The sequence below is a fragment of the Rhipicephalus sanguineus genome, chromosome 6 (genome assembly GCF_013339695.2).
Source record: "Rhipicephalus sanguineus isolate Rsan-2018 chromosome 6, BIME_Rsan_1.4, whole genome shotgun sequence".
Classification (NCBI taxonomy): Eukaryota; Metazoa; Arthropoda; class Arachnida; order Ixodida; family Ixodidae; genus Rhipicephalus; species Rhipicephalus sanguineus.
Window position 1 is genome coordinate 159,360,549 of NC_051181.1, and position 25,655 is coordinate 159,386,203.

Consider the following 25,655-nt stretch of genomic DNA (forward strand, 5'->3'; position numbering starts at 1 on the left):
CACCAGGCCCGTAGCCAGGGGGAGGGGGGCACTTGCTGAAGGCCTCAACTATTTGTGAAAAACTCCTATTTTTATTATTTATTTTCGGTAAAACACCCCCTCCGATATTTCGAGGGGGGGGGGGGGGGGGGGGCTGGCCCCTAGGGTCACCCCCCCACCCCCGCGGTTACGCCAGTGAGTCAAAGGATAACAAATTTCGAAAACGGCGAAGCGGGCGATACCCACCCAATGTCTTTATCCAGCCTAAAAGAATCCATGCACGCACAAAATACAAGGAAGTTTTGACATCCATTAAAATACGTGAAGTAGTGCCTTGTGTCCCAAGGCGTCCCTCACAACACGAAAAAGAAAAAAAGAAAGCTGTTAGTGATATGGAGTTGAGGTTACGTTCTCGACTCCCGGCACGTTTGTTGGAATGTGCTCGCGCTACACAAGAAGTACTACAAATAGGATGCAAGGGTTTGGAAAAAAGTACACCAATTCCTACGTAGATTTCAAAGTTGGGTCGTCTGTTAGATACCGCTGTCATGTGGAAAGTCTACGTAGGTCAAACTGTGCCCACGCTTGCGTGAGCATGAGTCAGGGGCGTAAGGAGAAATTTTTTCTCGCGGGGGGGGGGGGGGGGGGGGACCCGTCTATCTCCAAAACGGTGAGATAAGGATAATTTATCGAGGATAGGCTGCACGTGATGTCGAACACAAAGTAAAAAAAAAAAAAAAGAAATGTTGATTGTGGTTTGCTGCGCGCGCGCAGTGGTCTATATTTCTAGGATGCATTCAGTTATCTTTGTGGAATAAAGGTTAGCTGCAAGTCTGCGCGCGTCTTACCTTGCCTCGTGTTTCTTTGTGGTCGTACATTTGCGCAGTTAAAAAATATTTGCTGGTTGTCTTGGCAATGAAGCTCGCCTCCGGGGGGCATGAAAACGGATACTTATTTTATTCTAACGTATCCAACAACGAACCGATTTTAAAAAGAGAGATATTTAGGTAAAACGCTCCCTGAATGGCACCGGACAGCTTCCAGTAATCAAATTCGCAATGGGGCCTTGTGAAGGGCCCCGCATGCTAAGAACAAAATAAAACCGGTAGTATCAATATTTACCAGTAGTCCAGAACTGGCTGCCGTTAGCAGGTCACGTGTAGTGAAGGTTTCTTCATGGCGTTCTTCGGGCAGGGTACGCGACTCCATGACTCCTTTCGAACTGCGCGCCACTTTATTGAGCATTGCTAGCAAGCCCAGGCCCCCTTAAAGCGTACTAATCACGCCCTACCAGATTTCCTGTGACATAATATGTATTGTCTTTCTGTGCAGTAGTGTTAGTTTCATTACAACTTAAGTGTCTCAAAAAAGAACAGGTAATTTACATAATTTTGCTTTGGGTATCATCATCATCATTGTGGCCACCGAATCGGTCGTAAATGGCGGCGTTCATCAATTGTCAAACTACTATAGTCAAACTTCGCTCTGGTATCACAATCAGTTCTCAGCCACTCTTTGCTGAGGAAAGCGTTTTTCCCAAACACCGATGAACAAATAACCGGGATCGCTTAGGGTGCAGCTGTAAACGGAGGGCAACAAAGTCCTCAGCCGAGGAGTCCTCGGTAAAGTCTCCTCAGCCGCGGCCGGCTCTTTACTTTCACTTTACGTGTAGTTTTCTGTGCACTTCAAAAGTGCGCCGCTTACGGCTTAATCATGTCGGATGCATGGAAGGATATGCAAGAGTTCAAATCGCGGCAGACAAGCCTGCGTGAGCGTCTTCAGCGTCGCAAGAAAGAGCGCCAAGAGATAGTACAGGCCATCTCAACGGAGCCTGTTGTAAGTGCCGGCGAGGACAGTAGCGGAGCGTTGAGCGCTGCAATAAACCAACCCGTAGGATCCCCGCAACCAGGCCACCAGACAACCGCTGCCCAGGGCCCCAGCACCGACTCTCCAGCCCCTCCCGATGTAGACGAAGTGAGTTTCTCGATTCTGTGGATGTGTTTTTACGTTTGGGCTGCCTGGTTCACGCCCTCTGTTTTCGGTGGAGTTGCAGCAGAAATAGCTGGAACCGAGAATCTTGTTGCCTCAACATTTATACTTCTGAAAAACGTCCGTTTTTGAGCGGGGTAGTGCGTAAAAATACAGAGGCATGGATCACGGTCACGGCACTGTACTATTAATTTTACATTCTTTTCCCTTTTTTACATGCTGAATTCGGACAAATACTCCAAACAGTCGCGTGAAAAAAAAAAAAAAAAAAAGTCACTGCAACAGATTGTCAAGCAACGCACATTTCGCCAGCTCATATGTTCATATTTAACTGCATTTTAATGTTCTCACATAATATTTGCCAATGTCTTTCAAGGAAAAGAGGAACATGCTAACGGGGATCAAGTAACAATTGTTCAACCAATCAGTATCTCGTCAAATTTGTTTTAGCATTCCTATCAAAAGGTGTTGTAAATATCCATGTTCATTAGTTGGTTTCTTTCTTGTGGTGCACCTATACAGGTGGAACGCCGTTTGCTGCGTTGTCTTCTTGATGTGGCACTGGACTTGCCGGCAGACTCCCGCAGACTGCAGAGCATCGTGAGCCGTTCACTAGGCCGGGATGTTGATCACAGTGCCCTTGAGGACTTATTGCACAAGCTGGCTGCACAAGAACTAATTGCACTCGGTGAAGACGTTACGGCTGAAGGGACCCCCTTCCTCCAAGTGACCTCAACTGAGCACACCCGTTTACAAGCATTTGTTGATGCACAGGTGATTGACAGAAAGAGAGGTTTCTTAATGAGCACTAAGGAGGTTTGCCTGGCAGCACACTTATAGTTTGTTTCTCCAGATGGGCATGGTGAAGAACAAAGTGATTTGCAAAGTGTGCGACATATGCAGAACACACACTAAACACTCAACAAACTAAAGTACTTCAATGAGACTAGTGCCTATAAGGAAGTTCAAAGGTGTCTTCTTTACTAAGATGCACAGGCAGTGCTTGTCCGGGGGCTGATAGCATTTCTTAGCTGAAAAAATGACTGTCTGGTGAATGTTCATTTGTGGACAGTAAGGCTTTTAAGCTACTTGAAAAAGTAAATACATATGTCTAGAATAGTTTTTAATTTTGTCTATTTCTCATTTTTACCTACCAGCCATTTTCATACGAGCGGTTTATATTAGAGCTCTTACAGTGAACACTGATAAGGGCAGTTTCGCAGCCTCTTTCGTTCAGGTGAAGGATGCCAGTGTGTAGCAACATGCTGTGTATCAATGAGCAGCATAACCTGCATCGGAGTCGGAAACTTTTTTCTTATCGCTGTAACTATCGATGACTAAAATAAATGCTACATTGTGTACACACCACACAGATGAACAACACCTTTACCGATTTCATGTTGGTGGTCAGCTAGTAGTTTGTACGGCTGCAGTGGTAAAAAGCAGCGAACAGTGCGCCCTGCATGGGCACCCCAGAGCAAACGTAAGACCAATATATTGGTGATGTTTCACTTCTGAGATAAGAACAGTCAACAAATAATAGACCCCTAGTCCTTTTCTAAGGGTGTGAGGACTCACTTAGCAGCTTCGTCATTTGATGTATCAACTGCCCATGTTGGCTGTACAAGAGAGTTTTTATGTGTGCACTTGTGGTGGCATTTAATTGAACGCACCCTGACACAAACCTTGGACTTGTAAGTGGCACAGTACTGTCCTGGGTATCGTGTTCAGTTTAAAGGGGTCATGAACCACTTTTCCAAGTAATGATCTAATGACCTCAGTATCGCAGTTTACTGCATCCCGAATCGATTGCTGCAAAAATTTCTTGAATCCATCAAGAATGAGCGGAGTTACGGGGGTTTGGCGCACGCTCTCAGCGCTTTCTCTCTTTTCTCGTGCCGACGAGTGCACTGGAAGCTAGACAGGGAGGGATGGCACGGGGGAAAGAAGTTACGTCAGCGCGCGTGATGAAACGCGATCGCTCTCTCGCTGTGATTCGTGTGCGCGAGTGCGGCTACCGTGTACTGAGGAGTGCGGCGCCGGCAAGTGGCGGCACCCCGTGGCAAGAAGCGCATCTGATCCGAACGCCGCTCTCGATTTACGTTGGCTATCAGCCAATAAGCATGCTATGTCTCTTGCGACGTAAACTGGCAGATCTGCGACGTCAACGTGCAGACGAGAGTGAGAACCGGCCTCTGTTTGAAAAGAGGGTGCCTGGGGAAACGGCAACTTCGTGCTCCGCTTGTGGCCTTTACGCAGCGCGCACGGCTGTAATATTTGGCAGAGCAGTTCATAGCTGTGTCAGCTTTCCACAGAATGTGTTTTTTCAACAAGCCCAAGGGGTGCTTCATGACCCCTTTAACTTAAGGGGGTCAGAATGTGTCGTGGCATGCGACCCGCTGAAGGACACTTTGTGGAACCATTGCCCATGCACGTTTGCAGAAACCAACTCGTTTCCGTCCACTCTCCTGCTCCTTCCTTCTTGATGACAACAGGGGGATGGTGACGAGACGCGGGAGAAGCGAGGACAGAAGCGTTCTGCGCCCGACCCAATCGAGTCACTGCTGTCACTTCCATCTGCACGGGAGAAAGAGACCAAGCAGTTGGGCGAGGAGATCCTGGAACTTCTGAGCAAACCAACTGCCAAGGAGCGTTCTCTTGTTGAACGTTTCCGCTCTCAAGGGGGTGCACAGGTATGTCCAGCACCACAATTTCTTCATTTCACTCACAACGCTTGAGCACGCAGAGCAGTTCAGCATTAGGGAGGAGAATACAGTGCAGCCTAAAGATGTGCTAAAATTTGCAACTGAATGAGCTGATGCACTTTCCTTGGCAGTATGCCATCATTTCATGAACAAAGATGTGGCACAAAAAACAAGGTATGTGTGAATACTCTCACTTAAATTTTATTCGAAAGATGCAAATATGTGCACAGTCGAACATCAGTTTAATGAACATAGAAATAGAATATAATGTACTAACTATACATTGTTGTGGTGACATCAGCATGCAACAAATGTGTGCCTGTATGGAATGTTGACTTTAACGAAGGTATTTTTGTGTTGGATGTAACTTCATTTATCATAATGTTTGACTACCGACGACAAACAAAAAGAATATAATTCTGCAGGATTGTACCTGTCATCGCAGTGGCACACTCCTGGATGTTTATCAGAGCACTGCCCGAGAAATTGCAAAACACGAGCTCAGTTAACACGTGTGTGCAGTTGTTGCCTTGCGCTTAGGTACGGGGAGGCTGCCTTCTCACTGGCAAAGTTCCCACAATATCTGAGAGATGGCTCGTATGTATAATCTTAATGTTGTCTAGTAGGACATGACATCGGTCTTTCTATTCTTTACATTTTTAGCGTAGCTTGAATGTTGCTAACACATCACTGTTTAGGGGAGTTCCAAAAAAGACAGACTTTCAGCAGAAGATGGGCATGATTAAAAAACTTTGAGCGCGCAAAAGGACGTAGGACCAGAAGAAACACAAACCCTTCTGGTCCTATGTCCTTTTGCGCGCACAAAGTTTTTTAATCATGTGTTACCAACTAGCCCACCTAGCCATTTTGTTAGAAGATGGGCGCTTGAAGGGATGAGAAATTGTGACACGAAGCAATGTGTCGTATCCACTGCAAGATGAAGGCAGTGGTGTCCGGTTACTCTTGTCTTAAGTCAAATCACCTCGAATCTGTTTTCTAATGTCATCACTCCATCTGATTCTCTGATGCCCTCAACTACGGCAATTCTGCTAAGCTGATACAAGTTACTTGCTCTATGCATTGCTTGACATTACCAGCTACACCTCCTTTTAATGTCAATTATGATATCACTTTTCCATGTTTGCTCTCTAATCTATGCTGTTGGCAGCATGATATTTACAACATTTTGAAAAGATAGAGGAAAATTCATGAATTGAAATGTTTGCATCCACCTGAATTTAGCACAAAGTCACAAGGAAACCTAAATCCTGCTCTTTTGGTTGTAATATGCCACTCTCTGGCCTTATGGTTACCTCATTCGATAGAGCAGCTGCCTTAGAAAGGTGGTAGTGTGCTGCAGTAGGGTACGGATTTGGGCTGGTTGGTGCATGACTTCAAGTAGAAAACAGCGCTACGAGACGGGACAAAGAAAGGGCACAAACACGGCGCTGACTATCAACCAAATGTGCTTTTATTCCACCGGTCCGCATATTTATACTCCACCATGACTAAAGAAAGCATAACAAAACACCAGAAAAAACCGGTCAGCCTGCGCAAAGGCAAGAAAGAAATTTTTTAACTCGACAGAAATTTTATTTTATCTCCTTCGGAAGCAGTGAAATCGAGGGGAGGCTAACACATGCCTCGCCGCCTTTACAAATGTGATACGCTTCAGAAACGAGACGCGCACGTTCGTCATAGTACTTTGATAGGAAACTCTTATCTTTAAAAGATGGCTGGCAGCCGCATTCATTGCAATGAATGGACAGTTGACTGTCTTTTGCTTGTTTAGAGACCTTGTTCGCGTGCTCGCGCAAGCGGTCATTAGCACACCGGCCAGTTTGACCAACATAGTAACGCCCGCAGGAAAGAGGAATCTTGTACACAACAGAATCGCAACATTCAACAAACTTTTGCCGGTGCTTCTTACTACATCTTTCCGTCTTGGTTTCTCTGTTTACCTGCTGACACAGGCTACCAAGTTTATTTTTGGCAGAGAATAACAACCTTACCCCAGCCCTACCGACCACCTTTTTAAGATTATGTGCCACCTGGTGCACATACGGGATGACTGCAACTGGTTGCTGGGGGTGTGTCAGTGATTGCACAGCTGCTGAGACCCTGTTCTTAAAGCTAGAAAGCAGGCTTTCAGCGATGCTGGTCAATACACTTTCTGGGAAACCTGCCAGCTTCAAACGTGCTAATTGACAAGAAAAACTCTCCTCAACCTGGTGGTCACCTGTTCTCAGCGACATCTTACTAGCCCGCTATGACCGTAATCTTGACAGCAAGCTTAGACAGACTAGCGTGGTAAAGGTGATGCGGTACGTGGATGACTTTTTAGTATTTTATTGCACTAACCCTCTTGACGTACAGCCTGCTGCTGGAATTTTCGACGTATTCCTCACGGAATTAAGTCCACTTGAGTTGACCACTGAGCATCCCTTAGACAATAGGCTACGCTTCTTGGACTTGGAACTCTTGTTCTCAAACGACCATGTTTGTTGGGGTTATGCGCCTAGGTCGCAGAAGAGCCTTCTCCCTTTTTCGTCCGCGCACTCGAAGATTGTGAAGCGCGGCATTGCCAGGGCCTGCATGAAGGCGGCGCTTGAGAGGTCCTGTGACCACCAGGTTGAGGAGAGTTTTTCTTGTCAATTAGCACGTTTGAAGCTGGCAGGTTTCCCGGAAACTGTATTCACCAGCATCGCTGAAAGCCTGCTTTCTAGCTTTAAGAACAGGGTCTCAGCAGCTGTGCAATCACTGACACACCCCCAGCAACCAGTTGCAGTCATCCCGTATGTGCACCAGGTGGCACATAATCTTAAAAAGGTGGTCAGTAGGGCTGGGGTAAGGTTGTTATTCTCTGCCAAAAATAAACTTGGTAGCCTGTGTCAGCAGGTAAACAGAGAAACCAAGACGGAAAGATGTAGTAAGAAGCACCGGCAAAAGTTTGTTGAATGTTGCGATTCTGTTGTGTACAAGATTCCTCTTTCCTGCGGGCGTTACTATGTTGGTCAAACTGGCCGGTGTGCTAATGACCGCTTGCGCGAGCACGCGAACAAGGTCTCTAAACAAGCAAAAGACAGTCAACTGTCCATTCATTGCAATGAATGCGGCTGCCAGCCATCTTTTAAAGATACGAGTTTCCTATCAAAGTACTATGACGAACGTGCGCGTCTCGTTTCTGAAGCGTATCACATTTGTAAAGGCGGCGAGGCATGTGTTAGCCTCCCCTCGATTTCACTGCTTCCGAAGGAGATAAAATTTCTGTCGAGTTAAAAAATTTTTTCTTGCCTTTGCGCAGGCTGACCGGTTTTTTCTGGTGTTTTGTTATGCTTTCTTTAGTCATGGTGGAGTATAAATATGCGGACCGGTGGAATAAAAGCACATTTGGTTGATAGTCAGCGCCGTGTTTGTGCCCTTTCTTTGTCCCGTCTTGTAGCGCTGTTTTCTACTTGAAGGTAGTGTGCTGTTTTCAAACCCTGCACCAGTGCAAACTTTTCCTTATACAAAGCTTTCCTTCATTTCAGTGGAGTGCATGTTGTTTTCTACTAGTACACTGCCTTGCAGCCATCACCTTGTGCTGGAAATTAAAGGATGAGACAACTGAGAACCCTGCTGGGCTAACTGCAGTTTATCCACAATTTACAGAACTAGCAGGTTATGAAAAATGTAGATGGCAGTAACAATACTGGTAATGAGATCTTGTGACATTTTCTTCAACAGCTTATTTAATATTTCTGTGTTACGTGGGTGTTCCCATCACAGTAGTACTATAAAGTACTAGAAACTGCATGTTGTCATATTGTTTCCAACGCTTTACACTGGCAGAAAACTAGCTTATGGTTAGTTACTGAAGTAAGCCTGCATCCTTTGTTTATGCAGCAGAGCACACTGTGAACGGTAATCACGTATACAGATAAGCTGAAGCTTTCAAATTCTAAGGCAGTCCATGACTGACTTCTTGTCTTTTCTGACCAGGTGCAAGAGTTTTGTCCACATGGCACCAAACAGGAGTGCAGCCGCAGCTCCAGCACCGGGACGGCCTGTAGCAAGCTACACTTCAACAAGATCATCCAGAAGCACACTGATGAGTCCCTGGGAGACTGTTCCTTCCTCAACACATGCTTTCACATGGACAGCTGTAAATATGTGCACTATGAGGTAAACATTATGCCTTGGCCTGCTTCTGTTTGACACAGTGAAGCGCTCCACTGTGTCAGCTTGTGTTTTCGTTCATCACCAGCACCCGTCTTATCCTCATTAGAAAAATGCATGGTGTAAGAAGGATGAATGGTTACCAACAAGTCCAGTTCGTCGCTCCTTTAAGAGATCTTTTTTTCTTTACAAAACAGTTCCCACTTTCCGACAGTAGATCATTACTGTTGTTTAACGAAGCACGGAGAAGAAAAAAGACGTGTTACTGTATTTTCTTGTTACTAGAGATGTCCTTCACGCAGTAGCCACCACGCTCTGGAAACATAATGTTTGACATTTTCTGCTTTTGTTCTAATAAAAATGATGCAACATGTTTTTTCATAATATCATTCTGCAGTCCTTTGAGAACATTTTGGGGGACTTTGAACAAAATTGAGATTGGGTTTTTTTTATTATAGATTTTTGAATCGAGGAGCACTTTTCTCTTTTTGGTGTTTCGAGCATGAAAATTTACTACTTTGAAAATTATTAGAGATATACAAATGCAGAGGTTCATTATTCACATAAAGGCCTATTCATACTGCAAATATGAACAAGCTAAGATGTTCACAGAAGTAGCCATAGCGTCCCAAATTTGACTGATTTTCAAAAACGCAGCGTTTTTTGTGAATTTTTAAAAATACATAATTTGCTCACAATTCCATGAAATCATAAGAGCTATTTCCTCTTTACTTCTACTTCTGCCAAAAAGAAAGATATTTGTAATATATAGCTTCAGTAGGTGCCAGCATGATTGCGAATTTACAAAAACGCACTCTTCGTAAAATGGTCGTCGTCAACCGGCGACACTTGTCGAATTTTCCTGTGATGAAAAAATTTTTTATTTGAAAACGAACTGCGATTTCGTGTTGTGCAGTCATATGTGCACAACATACAAAATTATCAGGAAAATCGGAAACATCAAATATACACCCTTTTTTGATCTTTCGTGGAATCGACCTAGAGAGGATTCCTAAGCATATTCTTATGAGATAGCAACATGAAAGAGTTTCTTTTCGCTAGGTTGATGAAGCACTCGCGGGGTGGTGTTTCATAGTTGTCTTATCAAGGAATGAGGCAATGCAGAGGCCGAATTGTATTTATTTACATGATTTGGTGCAACCAATGTGGTTGTCGACAACACTTTACAGGTGAAAGGAAAAGACGCTACTTCCTCAACCTCACCTCCTCTTTCAACTTCTGTGGAGGCCCAACTGATGTGGACGGATGTGGGTGCGCCCCCTTCGAGTCCGGGGTTCCTAGTCTGCCCCGTAGACGTCAATGTATAAGAACATCTGAAATTTCGGACGGTGTCCGATTTTTTGGACTTTCTGCCCAAACTGCAGGTCCAAAACGGCATTAATTGAAGCCCCCACCTCTGCCACTTCTATCATCTCGTAGGTTAGAACCAGCGCTTTCGTTAGTCGGTCCATTTGCGGCCGTAGCACAGTCCGAAAGGCGGCTTTGTCGCAATGCCAGAGTGTGATGGGGTGAAGCATATTGAATATCTAAAGGGGTCATTGTAACGGCGCAGTGCAGCAATGTCTTTACGGATAAGCACCAGAAGTGCACGGAGGTGTGATGGCGGTAGGTGGCAAACGCACCAGTACAGCTTAATCGCTGACAACCCTTATGATAAGCATCTTCAGCTAACTGTTAAAAGTGCGGAGAGCTGTGCTTGTTGGTTGTACATGATTAGAAAAAACAGCGCGAAAACCACAGGACACACAGGAAGGTAAGCACTGTGTGCGTTCCCTTCCTGTGTGTCCTGTGGTTTTCGCGCTGTCTTTTCTAATCAGCTGACTGCTCAGTAGTGCATGTGGCCTAGTGCAGTGGTATACGTATAACCTGAATGCACTGCGCTGCCGTTCATGCTGCCTCTTTATGCGAGACCGCTAAGTGTGCTGCACAGATGCATTTCCTTCACGAACTTAAGCAGCTTGCCATCGCCGCGCCCGTGTGCAGTCAGGAACGGGGTGGGCATCATGAACACTTTCATGGCAAATGCTTGCGCACGGTACAGCAAGAGCCCCAGCAGTGATGGCGTCAGCAAATGTTCTGTATCGGCGAAGATTCGCCGATGCGTGTGCGCATCATTTACATGCACTCACGCACCAGGGAAAGCTGGATGAGTTGTCCGCTCTTCCGTCACCACAATCTTTGTGTTCCGCGTCATCGTTTCCAAGCGCCCCATACGAGAGAGCCATAATCTACTCCGCGCTTTGCTGGTATCAATGGCACTCATCACAAGGTGCAAATTTGCAATTGGCGGTTGGCACATAGTTAAGTGCGGTTCGCGGCAAGTATCGAATGCATTTACGAGAGCCTGGGCGCCCACCAAAATGCCTGATAAGTGTACTGGGAGGCATTAAAGCTATTACAGACGTGGCTGTGGCGAGTTGACTTCTTGAGTGGAATAAAAAAGCATGAATTCGTTTTTTCAGACGATTTCACGGTCCCTAGAGAGTCAGAAAAATCAGACGTTGACTGTATTTATCTTACGGAAGTTCAAATACTTCGAATAGTCAATTCCTGTGCGAGTCGAATCAAGTAGCAAATAACATTCGACAAATATTCAGAAGCACATTCCTAATAATTTTTACATTTCTATATATTCAAACAGAAGTTCCTGAGCTAAAGATTCTTCTTAACAGTGCAGGCTCAGTTTTGCAAGAGCCACTGGAACTAGGAAGCACAGTAGGTCATGTCCTTTCTCCTTCAAAATGTCAAGTGTGTAGCGTTTCTCTTTCTTAGTTGCTTCAGCACATTGGTGCAATTAACTATATTTGCATATTTGCAATCACCCTTGTTTTACCTGTACATGCCATGGTGTTTTCTTGTACCCCCTTCTCCTGGGAATTTGTGCCCATGATCTCTTTCACTAAGCAGAGTAGTACACAGATGGCTATGCTACATGCTGGCAGAATTCACTGCTTTTCAACTTCCATCCTCTAATGCGCGCATTCATAATCCCTTCATCAAACTCTTGTGTTACAAGTAGCGCTTTTCCAACTGGCCTCACTTGCACCTTCTTTAACGAATGTATGCTGTTTGTGTTATTGCCTAGTGTACCAACAAGTGAATGGTGGTGATGGTTCAGGTGGATAGCAGTTCAGTGCCAGTGAGCCGACCTCCGGCGCCAGCTCCGTCGGGCAGCTCTTCCCCGCCAGCACTGCTGCGGGGCACGGGACCGACTGTGCTGCATCCTCCTCAGTGGATTCAGTGCGACTTGCGCTACTTCGACATGAGCATTCTGGGAAAGTTCTCGGTGGTGATGGCAGACCCACCCTGGGACATCCACATGGAACTCCCCTATGGCACCATGTCCGATGATGAGATGCGGCAGCTCAATGTTCCCAGGTAGCTGAATGCATTCCAACATACCGTACAACATTCAGGTTAGCAGTACACTCAAACCTCATTATAATAAGGTCACGTCTGTCACGAAAATAACTTCGTTATATCCGAGAATTCGTTATAAACGTCTATTTGTAACACTCTCTCTGACAAGACTATTCTTCATTTGCTTCGTTATAACCGATAATTCGTTATATCCGTGTTCGTTATATCGAGGTTTAAGTGTATCGTGTGTACCCTTAGCAAATACTCGCTGGTTTGAGCTTTGGTGCATGGACATCGGCAGGGGGGGCTAAAGGGGCACTTGCCTCAGCCCCTAAATCCACATCAACACTTCCCCCCTCCCCCCACCACGCAAAGCAACATGGGTTTGCACCCCCAATACAAAATCCTGCTGACGTCCATGCTTTGGTGTAGGGAAATTTTGTGGTTCAGTATGGTAAAATGTCATTTCATTAATTGCATATTTTTGCACCAATGAGTGATAGCGTTCGTATACAGTACGTATTGCAAGTTTCTGGAATATTAAAATGGTCATGTTCAGCCTTATGAATATCCTGCATAGTTGTGGCAAACATTTATTAATGCAGGGGTGGAACAGCTGCGCCATTGTGCGCCAAACTTGTTTACCTGCGCTGAACCACCCCTGTTGCACCAAACTCATTTATCAGTGCCATACTGTGTGCCGCAGCACCCGAATTTAGCTGCAAGGTGCGACAGCCATCAAGCCCTGTGCCCGAGAAAAAAAAGAGGACAGAGGTTTCACAAGTGTTGGGACCAAGCGCCATCCCTCTTTGTTTTTCATTCTTCATGTGTGCCTTGCAGGCGCCACCTATGAAGAACTGTTCGCAAATGTGTCAAGTTTACACAACATTATTGCACGGCACTTGATATTCTGTTGCAGCAAAAATATTCTCATAATGTGTCGCTTTATGTGTTTTATAGTAATTAACCTGAATTAAATTGTAATTAAATATCTGTTTACCTTGAAAACATTCATGATCCATTTTTGCATAAGTGGAATCAAATCTCAGTCTACAAATACAGCGCAAATTTGTTTTCGGTTATGTTCATTCGAAGCAAAGAAAAATAATACTTTTGCCATTGATAACTGAAAGCGGCAGGTTGAACGACTTGTCGAACGTGATAGTGCCTTCAGGAAAGTGATAATATGCAACAGTACACTGCAAAATGAAGTTAAATAATGACACATTTATTGCACAGGAGGGTCAATTCATCAAAACCTCAATGTATCTTGCTCTTACTTAGCCACCGGTTGACACAAACAGCAAAAACAAGTGATGTACACAATTGTGTACAAAGCGTCTCAAAGGGTTAAGCTCATTACACTGAAGTGTCTTTTGTATAAAAAAAAATAGATTTATTGCGTGGAATGGTCTTTTCTGTCCAATATTGCATAGTACTGCAATAACAAAATGCCAGAATTATTTTGCAGTTCTGGAGAAGCTTAACGTAGAAGAAAACTTCCAGGATATGAGCATATTTCTCCAGGCATTGTACTACCTAACACTACTTCAGCTACTGGGAGACGACCTATATAAAACAGAACGAAAAAGACAACATGAACGTGTGTATAGCTGCCTATTTTTTAACCTGAATGTGCAAGCGTTGACCACCGAGCCGATAAGTGCCGTATGACGGAGTGCGGTGGGGAAATGAACGAGAATATGTGCATGCGCACAGTGAACAGTCCGGTCGACCAGGCTGTTATGTGAAACGGACTTAACCCCACTTGCTTTTTTGTCCTATTTTTTGTTTGCACTGGCAGATATCTTTTTTGCCTCAGGAAAGTGCTGCATGAACCACAGGAAAAAGAAAAACAGATGCTGAGACGCACATAGTATAATCAGCGGGTGTATATCGCATCCCATCCATCTCACGCATGACCACGTGGCCTTTTTTTTTTATAACTTGATGGCAGCGTTCAGAAAAGAAAAAAGGATGACGGTAACAGTGCTTAAAGGAAGCGGGGGTGGTGTCCGGTTCCCGTAACCGGGCACTCACTACCCTTGCTTGTCAATTGCGTAGACATTACCACACTTGTCAATTGCTTAGACGAGTGTATTAAGTTCGCTGATGGCTCGTACTTGTAGCTCACACATACTAAACCTTTCAACATTTCAAACTACAACTAACATGTTCAAACACAGTTTTTTCCCCTCGACAATTGAACAGTGGGATTTTTTACCTGGGGATGTTCGTGCATTGCCATTTCGTGACATTTTGTCTTTACTTGACGTGTGATGCAAGATCCCCACTCCTGCAATAGCCCCAGCGGGGCTGCAGCATGTATAAATAAATAAACAATAAAATATTAATATGACATTTCAAGGTTTTGAAACTGCACAGATAGGATGGCCTGTACTGGCATGAGTAGGCTTTGTGACATCAGTCGTATAATATATCAGAATTGGAAACAGGTTGGCTCTTGAGTGAGAGCTTGTCTTTTATACGGCTAATGTCAGCTTGTTGAACTGCTCTCGGGGCATGATTGGAATTCTGTTGTATTGTGATCTCAAGGACTAGGCACATTTCTGAACTCCGGGCTTTAGCGCAGCTCGTGAAGTGAACCAGGTGAATGTGTTCGGAGAACTCAGTTTTCACCAACGGAATGCAAGCCACACCACAAGAGTTCTGTGTAGCGCTTGAAAGTGGCCGGTTGAATGTATGATTGGTATGGTGCTCTTTTGCACAGAACGGCTTCCCTTGCAATACACGTCTGTATTTTGTACGCTCTCACAAGCTCTGTTCGGGGCATGTGTGCAGCCTGACCGACGACGGCCTGATCTTCCTGTGGGTGACAGGGAGAGCCATGGAGCTAGGCCGGGAATGCTTGAAGCTCTGGGGCTACGAACGCTGTGACGAGCTCATCTGGGTGAAGACCAACCAGCTGCAGCGCATCATCCGCACCGGCCGCACCGGCCACTGGCTCAATCACGGCAAGGAACACTGCCTTGTGGGAGTGAAGGGGAACCCAAAGGCAAGCTCCTTTCTTGCTCCTCACTGCGGACCCAGAATAATTTGTATTCTTTTAAGTCTGGGACACTAAAAAGCCAAAGAGAATCTGGGCTTGGTGGTATCTGTTGACGGCTAATAAAAAGAACAATGGCGCACTGAAAACAAAGATGAAAGGAGATGTGTCTGTGTTATCTACACCTACTTTCATCTTTATTTTCAGTGTGCCGTTTCTGTGTTAGCCATGAGCATTAAAGAGCATTAAAAAGTAATACTTCGTACTGTTGGACCTTGGCATTGTGAACATGTTCGTAACAAATATTTGTGTATAATGAGATAAATCAGCAGTTTTTCTTGATGATATCAATGCGTAATGGGTAGTATATGTTCATAACACGTATTAGATGAAGCGAGGCTATTTTCCTGTTTTTGCAGTTTCAGTATACAATCACTTGGCTGGCTGAGAGGAGTCACTGAAGTACAAGATGTTACAGGGATGTCCTGTTTCAAACTCCTGCTTGGAAATTAATAATATAATATCTATGGGGAAGATTAACAAAAATTTTTTGTTGTTGACAACAAACTTTTCTCCACTAAATAAGTGCACTGCTTATGAAAAAATTCTTTAGCAGCCTTACTACAATATTTAGTGGTTCTCTTTAGTGTTCCTTTGAATATAGTACATATATTCTTACCCGATAGTGCAGCAGTTGTTCGCACTGTGGGGAAATTTCTTTGTACCTTTTTGGCTTCTCCAACTTCAAAGCATGGTGGGATCAGTGTAGGCATGCTTTTGATATAGTGTTACTATTTCAAGTAGCAGCAAAACTGCAATATTATTACAAAAATTAGCACGGCATTCCTTTTAAACATGGCTCTAAAAACCTGAACATTACCTTGAGACAGGTGCTAAAATGATAACCGATGTTGGGAAATATCAATATGTGGAATAGTCATATCGGCTTCCCGCTACACATTTTCAGGTATTTAATTAAATGTGCAGGATGTCTTAGCTTATGTACAGAGTTTAAAAAATCTGGAGGTGTCCTAATCCATGACTTGGGTATCTGGCAGTGGCACTCGCATATCGCCGTTTGTGTACCCTGCTGTGTTCCTTGGGTTAAGTTTGCGTTTCGTGTGCTGCCAAAGCAAATCTCGGAGGCCATGTAGAAAGAAGTGGTTGAGATCTGCTCCACCAGGTGCTGCAACGATCCCAGCTTCTCACATGAAAAGCATCTGCTCTTTCAATTAACTAATTTAATTAATTTTTCACCAATTATCCTGAAAGTTCATTGTCCCGTATCTCACAGGACCAGCAAACAATGTTGTCGTCCAAAATTTGTGATGGAGAGATAACTACGCACTTGTAAGATGTAAACATGGTGCCACAAGAATTTTGCGAATGCTGTAATAAGGAAGTTACACGGTACAGAACAACCTGCTTCGCCTGGTTTCGGTTTGTCGCTTGGCCTTCCCACCCTTCTTGGCAATGAAGAAGGGTAGGCGTAGCCCTTTGTCATAACCATGCCCACTTCGGCAACGTAACATTACGTCAGCGATTACGTCATCGGTGCACAGCCAACGACCGAGCAGGGCCTCCTCTACGTGTTGCTCATTTCAGAGCAGTGCAGTGAGAGGGGTGCGAGGCCCTGGTGAAGTAAACCCTTCCCCTAGTGGTAAAGTCACGAGACGCCCCTTAACCTCGGGGGCTTTCATTCTAGTGATACCAGTTGTCCCGTAGTCTCAGCTCTACAAAAGGCAGAGGGCAGCACAGGAAAATTAAAAACTTGGAGGACGCTTGCGCTTCACCTTCAAGAGTAAAATGTGATAGTAGCACAATCAGACCCTGTTTGCATCGCCTTCTCAATCACTAGCCTGGCTTCTAGTGAGGCAGAACTATCGATGGTACTATCGATAATATCGATAGCTGAGTCACTATCGAATTATCGATGGTAAAAAATACTGTCGATAGTGCTATCGATAGTAAATTTGATGGTACTATTGATAGTACAAAATCAACAGTGCGAACTCATTGCAGAATAAACTTGGTTCCCTGCGCGCATAGTACATACAAGAGCCGGAGGAGCAGGCTGAAGGGCAAGACAGTTGACATGCTTGTGTTCTTCACCTGAGTTCTTTGTTGGCGCATGATTATAAAGTGAAACCGTTCAGCTGTAGCAGAAAGGAAGCTGTTACATGTGGAACTGCGTGGCTTCAAATTTATATTGCATTTTATGATTTCAAAATTAGAAAAAAAAATTGCAAGAACTAAGTTTGTTAATTCTAAGGTGTAACTGGTTGCTTTTGAGTGTGAATTTGTTGATGGACATATTCCGTCATTTTCAGTGCGGAAGCAATTTCTCTAGCCAAAAATTGCTCATAAATTAAAGCTGATAGTAGGCTATCGCAAATATTTTGGCAATATGGCCGGCCAGCAACAACGTCATTATTCACATCACTATCGATAGTATTGTCACGTGGTTGCGACGGTGAAGAATGCTGCAGCAAGACTGGGAAATACGGAGCACTTTATTTGGGCAATCTTGTGCCCAGAAAATCAAAACAAAAAATTCGGCAGACCCCACGCTGTGGGAATTGGTTTCATGCGAAGCAGTCAGCGAGTACTTCTATGCTGTATTTTATGACTTTGAGCCAAGAGTTACGAGGTGAATCTATGTGTTTTTGTAAGTGTAGTAGCTGTGTCCTCATCATGGGCCTACCAGGCATTTCAACAACACTGGCGTTTAAAGGGTAACTTATGGTGCGACGTAACGTCAGCCCTCACGTTAGAGTACATACGTCAGTATTATCAAAACTAAGTGCACCTTATGGTGCATTCATGCGAATATCATGCATAACTTTCGATAACGTATTCCTCCGGGTTCGAGCAGTGCTTCAGTATAGCTTGCTAAATCACAGGAATACAAATGTAATGTTTATTAGGCTTCTATAAAAGCGGAGCCAACACTGGAACCACAGGCGTTAATCTGATATCGCGCCTGTATCATAGGAGTACACATGTAGTGTTTATTGCTTTCTTGTAAAATTAGATAGCCAGCACCACGACCACATTTGGCGTTGCACCGACATTACGCCTGCATAGGCTGTTTTTCCAAACCAGTTTACCTATATACCTGGCGTGGCTCTATGGTATAATACCTGATTGCCATGTAGAATGCTTGGGTTCGATCCCTGCTGGGATCCTAATTTTTATTCTTTCTGTTCATTGGGTCAATGCTGCCAATGTTGGCTTTTTTTTAATGCTCTCACATTTAAATTACCAATGTCTGTTCTCGCTGTTCCTGGGTCGATATAAACTGTCAATCACCTGTGTCGCATACCCATACACCATGGCCTGTGGTAAACGGGTATGTGCTACACGTATGTGGAGGAAAGAGTTTGACGACATATGCGACAGGATTTTCACATTATTCATGTCATGAGCTGACAGTCACATTCGTCAAATCCTCTTACTCTCCCTTGCCAATTTTGGTCTACACCAAGTTAAGGAGGCGATCATGAGAGCACCCAGACGTAAGCGGCCAGATAGATAGACACGTAGAAAGAAACGCTCAAAGTGCCAGAGGTTCGCTAAGAAATGCTTCGCATTTAAATACAAGCAATACCCGCTGCACACTGATATCGGCGAGAACAGTCGTCGGCCGTCGAGTTATCTGATCATCGGTGGAATGCGTCGTGTTTTATACATCAGTAATCGAACCTTCCAGCGTTATCGCTGGTGCTTGGGTAATCTCTCGAATAAACTTGACTATTCGTGTCCGGCGCATGATCTTAACAGCATGATCTCAAACAATCGTGAAGCTTCTCAAACATTACGGTGTGGTCCTCGTCAAACGTTGCTAACAGTCTTTGTGGGTGAACCCGAATACATCAAAACAAAGCAATAAACATGCGTGGTAGTAATACCACTATTAATATTAATGATGGTACTACCAATTGCACTATCGATAGTTTGTCGATAGTAATACTATAGCTTGTTTACACTATCAATAGTTAAAAAAAAAACTATCGATGCTATCGATAGTCAGTTTATCGATAGTTCTGCATCACTACTGGCTTCGCTTCTCTGTGGATGGAGAAGCGAAGGCAGTTAAATTGGTTCTTTCAGACTATCCTAAAATGCCTATGCAAGTACAGCTGCGAAGGGCCCATTAGGACATAATTCGTCCTTTTGCAAGTTGGCGAGGGTACCCACTATGCATCCGTAACGCAACACATGCGCCTGCACACATTGTTGATGCAGTTGTCGATAATGATAATTAATTATGCCTATGTGCTTTGTAATTGGTGGGCCTTTAGACCAACCACTCATTGCGCCAGTCACATGTTTTGACGCCTGGTGTGATTCTACGCTTCTTCCACGCAATATTACATATGTTAATGACACTCCTCACACTACATAACATTCATATAGTGTTCTTTTCTCAAACAATTTCGAACATGGTCGTGGCTCTGTGGTAGAACACCTGCTTGCCACGCAGATGTCCTGGGTTCGATTCCCACTTGAACTGAAGATTTTTTGACTATTTCTTTATTTTGATCTATCTCGAGTTTTTGCTCACAGACAGCGCTGATTTTTTGCTCACACCCAACGATGCCGACACAGGTATTTCTGCGAAAACGAGCTCTTTAGCGCTATCACATTAAAATGCGGACTGTGCAGCCAAAACTGCATCACCGCAGGGCCAAGGCGCCGTTTTGTAGTGCAAAGAACCAATCGATGAAGTCAGTACTACGTAACGTTGCCCATGGGCAAAATTACATCACTGCATGAGCGGAAAGGACTGGGCAGGTGCATGAGAGGGGTGCATGAGAGGGGTGCAGGAGGAGAGGGGTGCAGGAATTGTTTTTCGATAAGGAGAGTCTGCAAGGCGCACAGTGCTGTGCCATTCGCAAAATGTGATCACCGCTGCCTTCTGCACAAATTAGCGAGCTTGTTTGAGAGGTATAAAAAAGAGTTGGAGCCTGTTTCTGGCCCTCTAGTAAACTTATGCTTCGATGTCATATGTATCCAATATGCATTGGAAACATTGATCGTGATGTCTTTCATAGCCACAGGCACAGCATTGTAGCTTTAAACCCTCTACATTGAAATTTAGAGCATTTTCATGAGGACAAAATTTAACAACACCCGTAAACTTAAATTTAGGTGCACGTTACTTCTTTCCCTACTGTGGGTAAAATAAGTGTTTTTTTGTAGGTTACACTAGAACTTTTTTGCTGGAGGACCTATTGCACATAATATTTGATGTAATACATAGAATTAATGAATGAATGAACTTTTCACGCATGCACGTTTCCTTAACGAGATACATGTTATGCAAGCAATACAAATCGCCAAATTCAAGATTGCAGGACAAAATTGAACAAAGTTTGTAATGAGGCGCTTCTATCTACTAAGAAAAAGATAGAACAAAATTTATGAGATATACAAAATCTACTGCCGTCTGATAGGCACCATCTCTGAAAAATTCAGATTTTTTTCGTTGAACAGGACTTCCCCAACAAAAATCTTACTATAAGCACTACGATTGGGCGTGACTTGCAGCAAAGCAGTTTCCCAATGCAAAGCATAGCGTTACATCGCATTTCTTGCAGTTTCTATAAGTTTCCATCCTGGCAGGCTGGTGCTGAAACATGAATTGAGACGACACAAAGCAGAAAGCAAAGCTGACCAATGTTCTGGGCTGGTTTGCATCGTCGTTGCTCTCAGAGACAAATTTCGATGAAAAGGCAGCATCCTCAGGATCGGTGCTGCTCATTAAATAAATAAAGTCAGCCGCAAACACCGGAATGCCGATATCCGCAATCTTTCAAAGTGTACGCGCCCACTGCATCTGGCAGCGGCCATTTTCGCTTTCCAGTGACGATCGTACGGCTTCGGAGCGTGTTCAAATATCAAGGCCACTCGAAAAGAAAAAAATTACAGCATATCCACGGGGTGAATGATGATGAGTGGGGTGAAGCTCCGGAGGGCATCATCGGTAAACCGTGAATACGAGTAATTCGCCCCACTAAAGTAAACACGTGAAAAATGTTAAACATCAAACTTTTATTGTTGTTTTCCGAGGTCCCTTCATTATCACCGCTTTGTGATTGGTGAAATGCAGGGAAAGCATTTCTTGTATGGGTGTTACCTTGAAGTTGGCAAACACTACATTGATGCAAGTCCCCCTGATGGTGGTTGGTTTCGGGTGGTCAAACGATATGCATCTGAGTCCATATCTGATTGCCATGTGTTGCATCAACCAGTGCTTATTTGCGTCTGCAACATCAACGTTGAAATCGCCGACGGGTAGAAACGGTCTGTTCCTGTTGTATTTATGCATTGCCTCGTCGATGAACGCTTGGCTGGAGAAGTTCCAGAGGGATGGCCTCGGGACTAAGGCCTCGCAGTCGGCGACTGTAGCGGTGGACAGGAGTATCCACTGCAGGAACGGGTTGCGGGATCGGACTGGCAGAACCTCTTTGTGAAGGGGTGGTGAGCATCAGGCGTTGAAGTCCGAAGAACCTGATTTTCGCTCGGGAATCGGGAATACGGTGCTCGGGAAGACCCGAGCGTTGTATTCCTCAGAGATATCGTGGTTGCTGCTCGAGCTTCCCACTTCATCGTCCTCAGTTATCTAGCTGGCCTTGAACACGTCCGAAGAACCGAAGACCCGAGCGTCGTCTTCCTCAGAGAAATCATGGTTGCTGCTTGAGCTTCCCACTTCATCGTCCTCAGTTATCTAGCTGGCCTTGAGTTGTGTTTTCATCATATACAAGTACCGCCATCTAGCAGACACTCCACGAACTAAACGAGAGGTGGCTACTACATACATCGGGGACGCACGACCCACGGCTTAAGGAGCTTCACCCCTAAAAAAAACTACATAAAGAGGAAAACTATAGTACTAGTACTCCGTCATGATGGATGGCGCAGTGTGTCTGTTAACGGTGCGGAATGTCTCGAAAGGGGCAATTCACGCTATCGATACCGGGCTATCGATGCCCTATGGGTGTGGTATGGAAGGAGTTAAACACCAGGTGGTCAAAATTAATCCGTATCCCCCACTATGGCGTGCCTCATCATCATGTTGTGGTTTGGCAGGTAAAGTCCCCAAGTTATTATTATTATTAGTAAAATTCGGTAAAGCTGGCATCTGTTCACTCTTATCACACTGATTATCATGCATTTGGATAGGACCACTGTGGTCCTCCACATCTGTAGACATAATCTGTGGGAACCATTTCACTGTTTCTTAAGTGTTTATGATATTTGAGAATATACATTTTTGAGCGCACAGGTTGTAGATGCTAAGACTTCTATAGGTATGGAAAAACTCAGCCCGAAGCTATGGCGTCCCTTCGAAAGAATGGGTTCATTTCTTCTCCTTCTATTTTCTGGCTGGCTGCATTTATTTATCATCCCTTCTACTCAGGTTATGTTGGTCAAACAGGGCTGTCCTTTCTTCTCTACTCAAACGAGTTGAACAGCTAGAACCATACAAGTGACAGCCATTTCAATGTGTTGCTGCAGGACATCAACAGGGGCCTTGACTGTGACGTGATAGTTGCTGAAGTTCGTGCGACGAGTCACAAACCCGATGAAATCTACGGCATCATTGAGCGCCTGTCTCCAGGCACACGCAAGATTGAACTCTTCGGACGACCACACAATGTGCAGCCCAACTGGATCACTCTGGGCAACCAAGTGGAGGGAGTCCGGCTAACAGATCCTGTGCTCATTAACGAGTTCCGCAAGCTTTATCCAGACGGTGACTGCATGAAGAAGCCACCGTAAGTATTTGTCCTTATATTTTTTCATGAGTGAACAAACATACACACTTTCTTGATATACTATACAATCACACACCAATAGAATGTCGAAAATTTTACGCTCGAAATGAGGCTGAGACAAAGAGAAAGAACACAATTTGTCCGTGTGTACTCTGTGTACACTCTATGACACGAGATCGTCAAATCCAACAACACGCAGTGGGGCATCAATACACTAAAGAAAGAAACCTTGTGTTTTGAATGGATAGTTGTCATGACAGTGACACCTTATTTTAGTGGACTTGCATAGATGAAATCTTAATTCCTTCTGCACTGAAAATGTTCTCTTGACAAATTGCCCACATTGGCATGAGGTGCAGTACTCGTGGGCAACTTTTGTCTCAACTCCTAGGAAATGCACACAGGTGCCACCTTAGTTGGAAAACTGTAGCTCAGTCAGGGATTTCTTGTGGTTAAGCAAGCAAAGTGGGATGTTGCAAATTGGGCAAGCAAGGTGGGCATTCCTCTTCACTACAGTGCCAACCCTTGCCTGATTTTGCTCAGACCATCAGAACACCCATTAACCCTTTGTGGTTCTGCCTATATTTTTGACGCGATCTTATAACAACTGGCTGTGGTATATTCATATAAGCTACAAAGAGATAGTATCGAACAAATTTCATCAAAATCAAGTGAGTAGTTTACTGAAAAAGAGTGTGACATATATGTCCTACTGACTCATGAGAGTGTTTTCAGAAAGTGGGAAAACACTGTCCCACTGTCTCATGAAGGCACCATCTCGAGATTGCATCAATGGGCATTTGGGATGAAATGGCCGAAGCAAGTGGCACAGCGTATCGCTTTTCAATATGTCCTGAGGAAAGTTGTGGGGATCTTATTCCAGCAGTAGAACACCACCTGCACCTGCGCCTCTTGTGAGCCGTCATAGCACTGTGGTCTGTTCCTGTAAAGCTCACTTCACCGCATACACCAATAATTTTTTGTCCATTTGCCTGACCTTGCTTTGGCTGTCGAAATTGTCGAGTATAGCTGTTGTCCCTGATTATGCGCCTCCTTTTCAAGATGTATATGATATCCAGAAAAATATTTCCACGCACCAATATCCGCAATTACGCTGAGGAATGAGCGTGGCAATATCGCAGGGGATTGTTTCAATGCATTTATCGGTCAAGTTATTCTGCAAATTTACAAAAACATGTGATTACTGGAGGCTAGAATCACCTCTCTGAAAAACCAGAAAAAGAGGAAATTATCCGGTATTTTGGTTGGTAGGTTCTTTCTATCTGAAGAAGAAAATTCAGAAGCTATCATGAAAAATTAAATTCAACGTCACTGTAACACTACTTCCACCCTTCAAAAGTGTGGTAAAAGATTTTTCCTCGAGAATACGAAGACTTAGGTAAGATATGAGTGACTTATCGTTGCGCTAATTGCAATGGGTGATGGAGAAAACTTTTCCTGCAGACGGAGAGGTGGGACGTATGTGTCCCGCTGTTGCACAAAGGGTTAATCAATTAACATGGAGGTTAATCAGTCAGTCGCCCAGCTCTCTGACAGAATTGAAAGCTACCATCTGTCACTTGTAGTGATGTAGCTGTCGGTTTTTTTGTGTCTTCCAGAGAACCCGTCAGCATGGGCGTGGATATGTGGCCACCGGATCCCCACATGAGCCGGCCAATGATGAATGCCATGGTTGGGTACGGTGACCCAATGGGTATGCCAGAACCCGGTCTTATGTACGAAGGAATTCCCCCTGTACCATATCATCACTATCCTCCACCACCGATTGTGACACCTATACCACGCCAATAAAAGATTTCTCGGTAGGCATACAGGACTGGTCCCTCTATTCAAAGTGAGTGAGCCTTTATTGCCAATACAGGGCTTTAGCTTCATTTTGGATGACCATATGAACATGGGAATGTTATTTGCGTAATTTAGCTGGCATCACAGTGAAACCTTACAGAGTGACACAGTGGCTAAAGGCATATATAGTATACAGTAGACTCTCATTAAATGGAACCTCAAGGTACCAAGAAAATGTGTTCCATTTAACAGGAGTTCCGTTTACTGAGAGATGACCAGTGGTGCAGAATACAAGTACGAAACCAATAATATCTGAGATAGTTGTTCCATTTAACCCCTTAAGTGCTTTATTTTTTTGAAAATTTCCCAATCAAAAGTGCCTATTTTTTTATTGCTGATTTCGAATCTGATTGCACTAAAAAATAGCTAGTCGATGTTAAAAAAATATTTGTACCACATACTTAGTCAAATCAAAACACGGAATAACGCAAGGGGGCCTGTTGCAGCTCCTGCACCAAAAGCGAGTTTCGTTTCTCAATTTCTTTCCCGTTTTCTCCTCGCTTCCGAGAGCAAACGAAGTACATTTGAAGAAACTGTTGAATATATTCCATAAGGTCATCTGGCAATGACAGGTTGAAAGTCTTGCCTGGAATGACCAAGAATGGAAAGCGAGGAGGCTTCACAGGAGGATTGCCCGCATCAAGCAGGATCCACTGGCGAGCACTCGCGATGTTCGCTTCTGAGCTGTTTTCATCATCACTGGAGGAGATGCTCAATTCACCACCTTCGCTGTCTTCACTTCCGGACACAAGATAAACATCTGTATCCCGAATGATCATCACTCGA

The 25,655-nt window shown here is 44.3% G+C and overlaps 2 protein-coding genes across 2 annotated transcripts in view; both read left to right on the top strand.

Annotated features, from left to right (window-relative positions):
• Positions 1–25,655, top strand: part of LOC119396898 (hairy/enhancer-of-split related with YRPW motif-like protein) — a 62,196-nt gene that overhangs the window by 21,492 nt on the left and 15,049 nt on the right. The gene's annotated exons all lie outside the window — the stretch shown is intronic.
• Positions 1,417–24,835, top strand: LOC119396896 (N6-adenosine-methyltransferase subunit METTL3). The gene is made up of 8 exons (XM_037664259.2): positions 1,417–1,953; positions 2,491–2,742; positions 4,464–4,661; positions 8,655–8,837; positions 11,971–12,230; positions 15,015–15,228; positions 22,744–23,003; positions 24,623–24,835. The coding sequence occupies exons 1-8, from the start codon at positions 1,693–1,695 to the stop codon at positions 24,813–24,815; spliced, it is 1,821 nt and encodes a 606-aa protein (XP_037520187.1). The 5' UTR covers positions 1,417–1,692; the 3' UTR covers positions 24,816–24,835.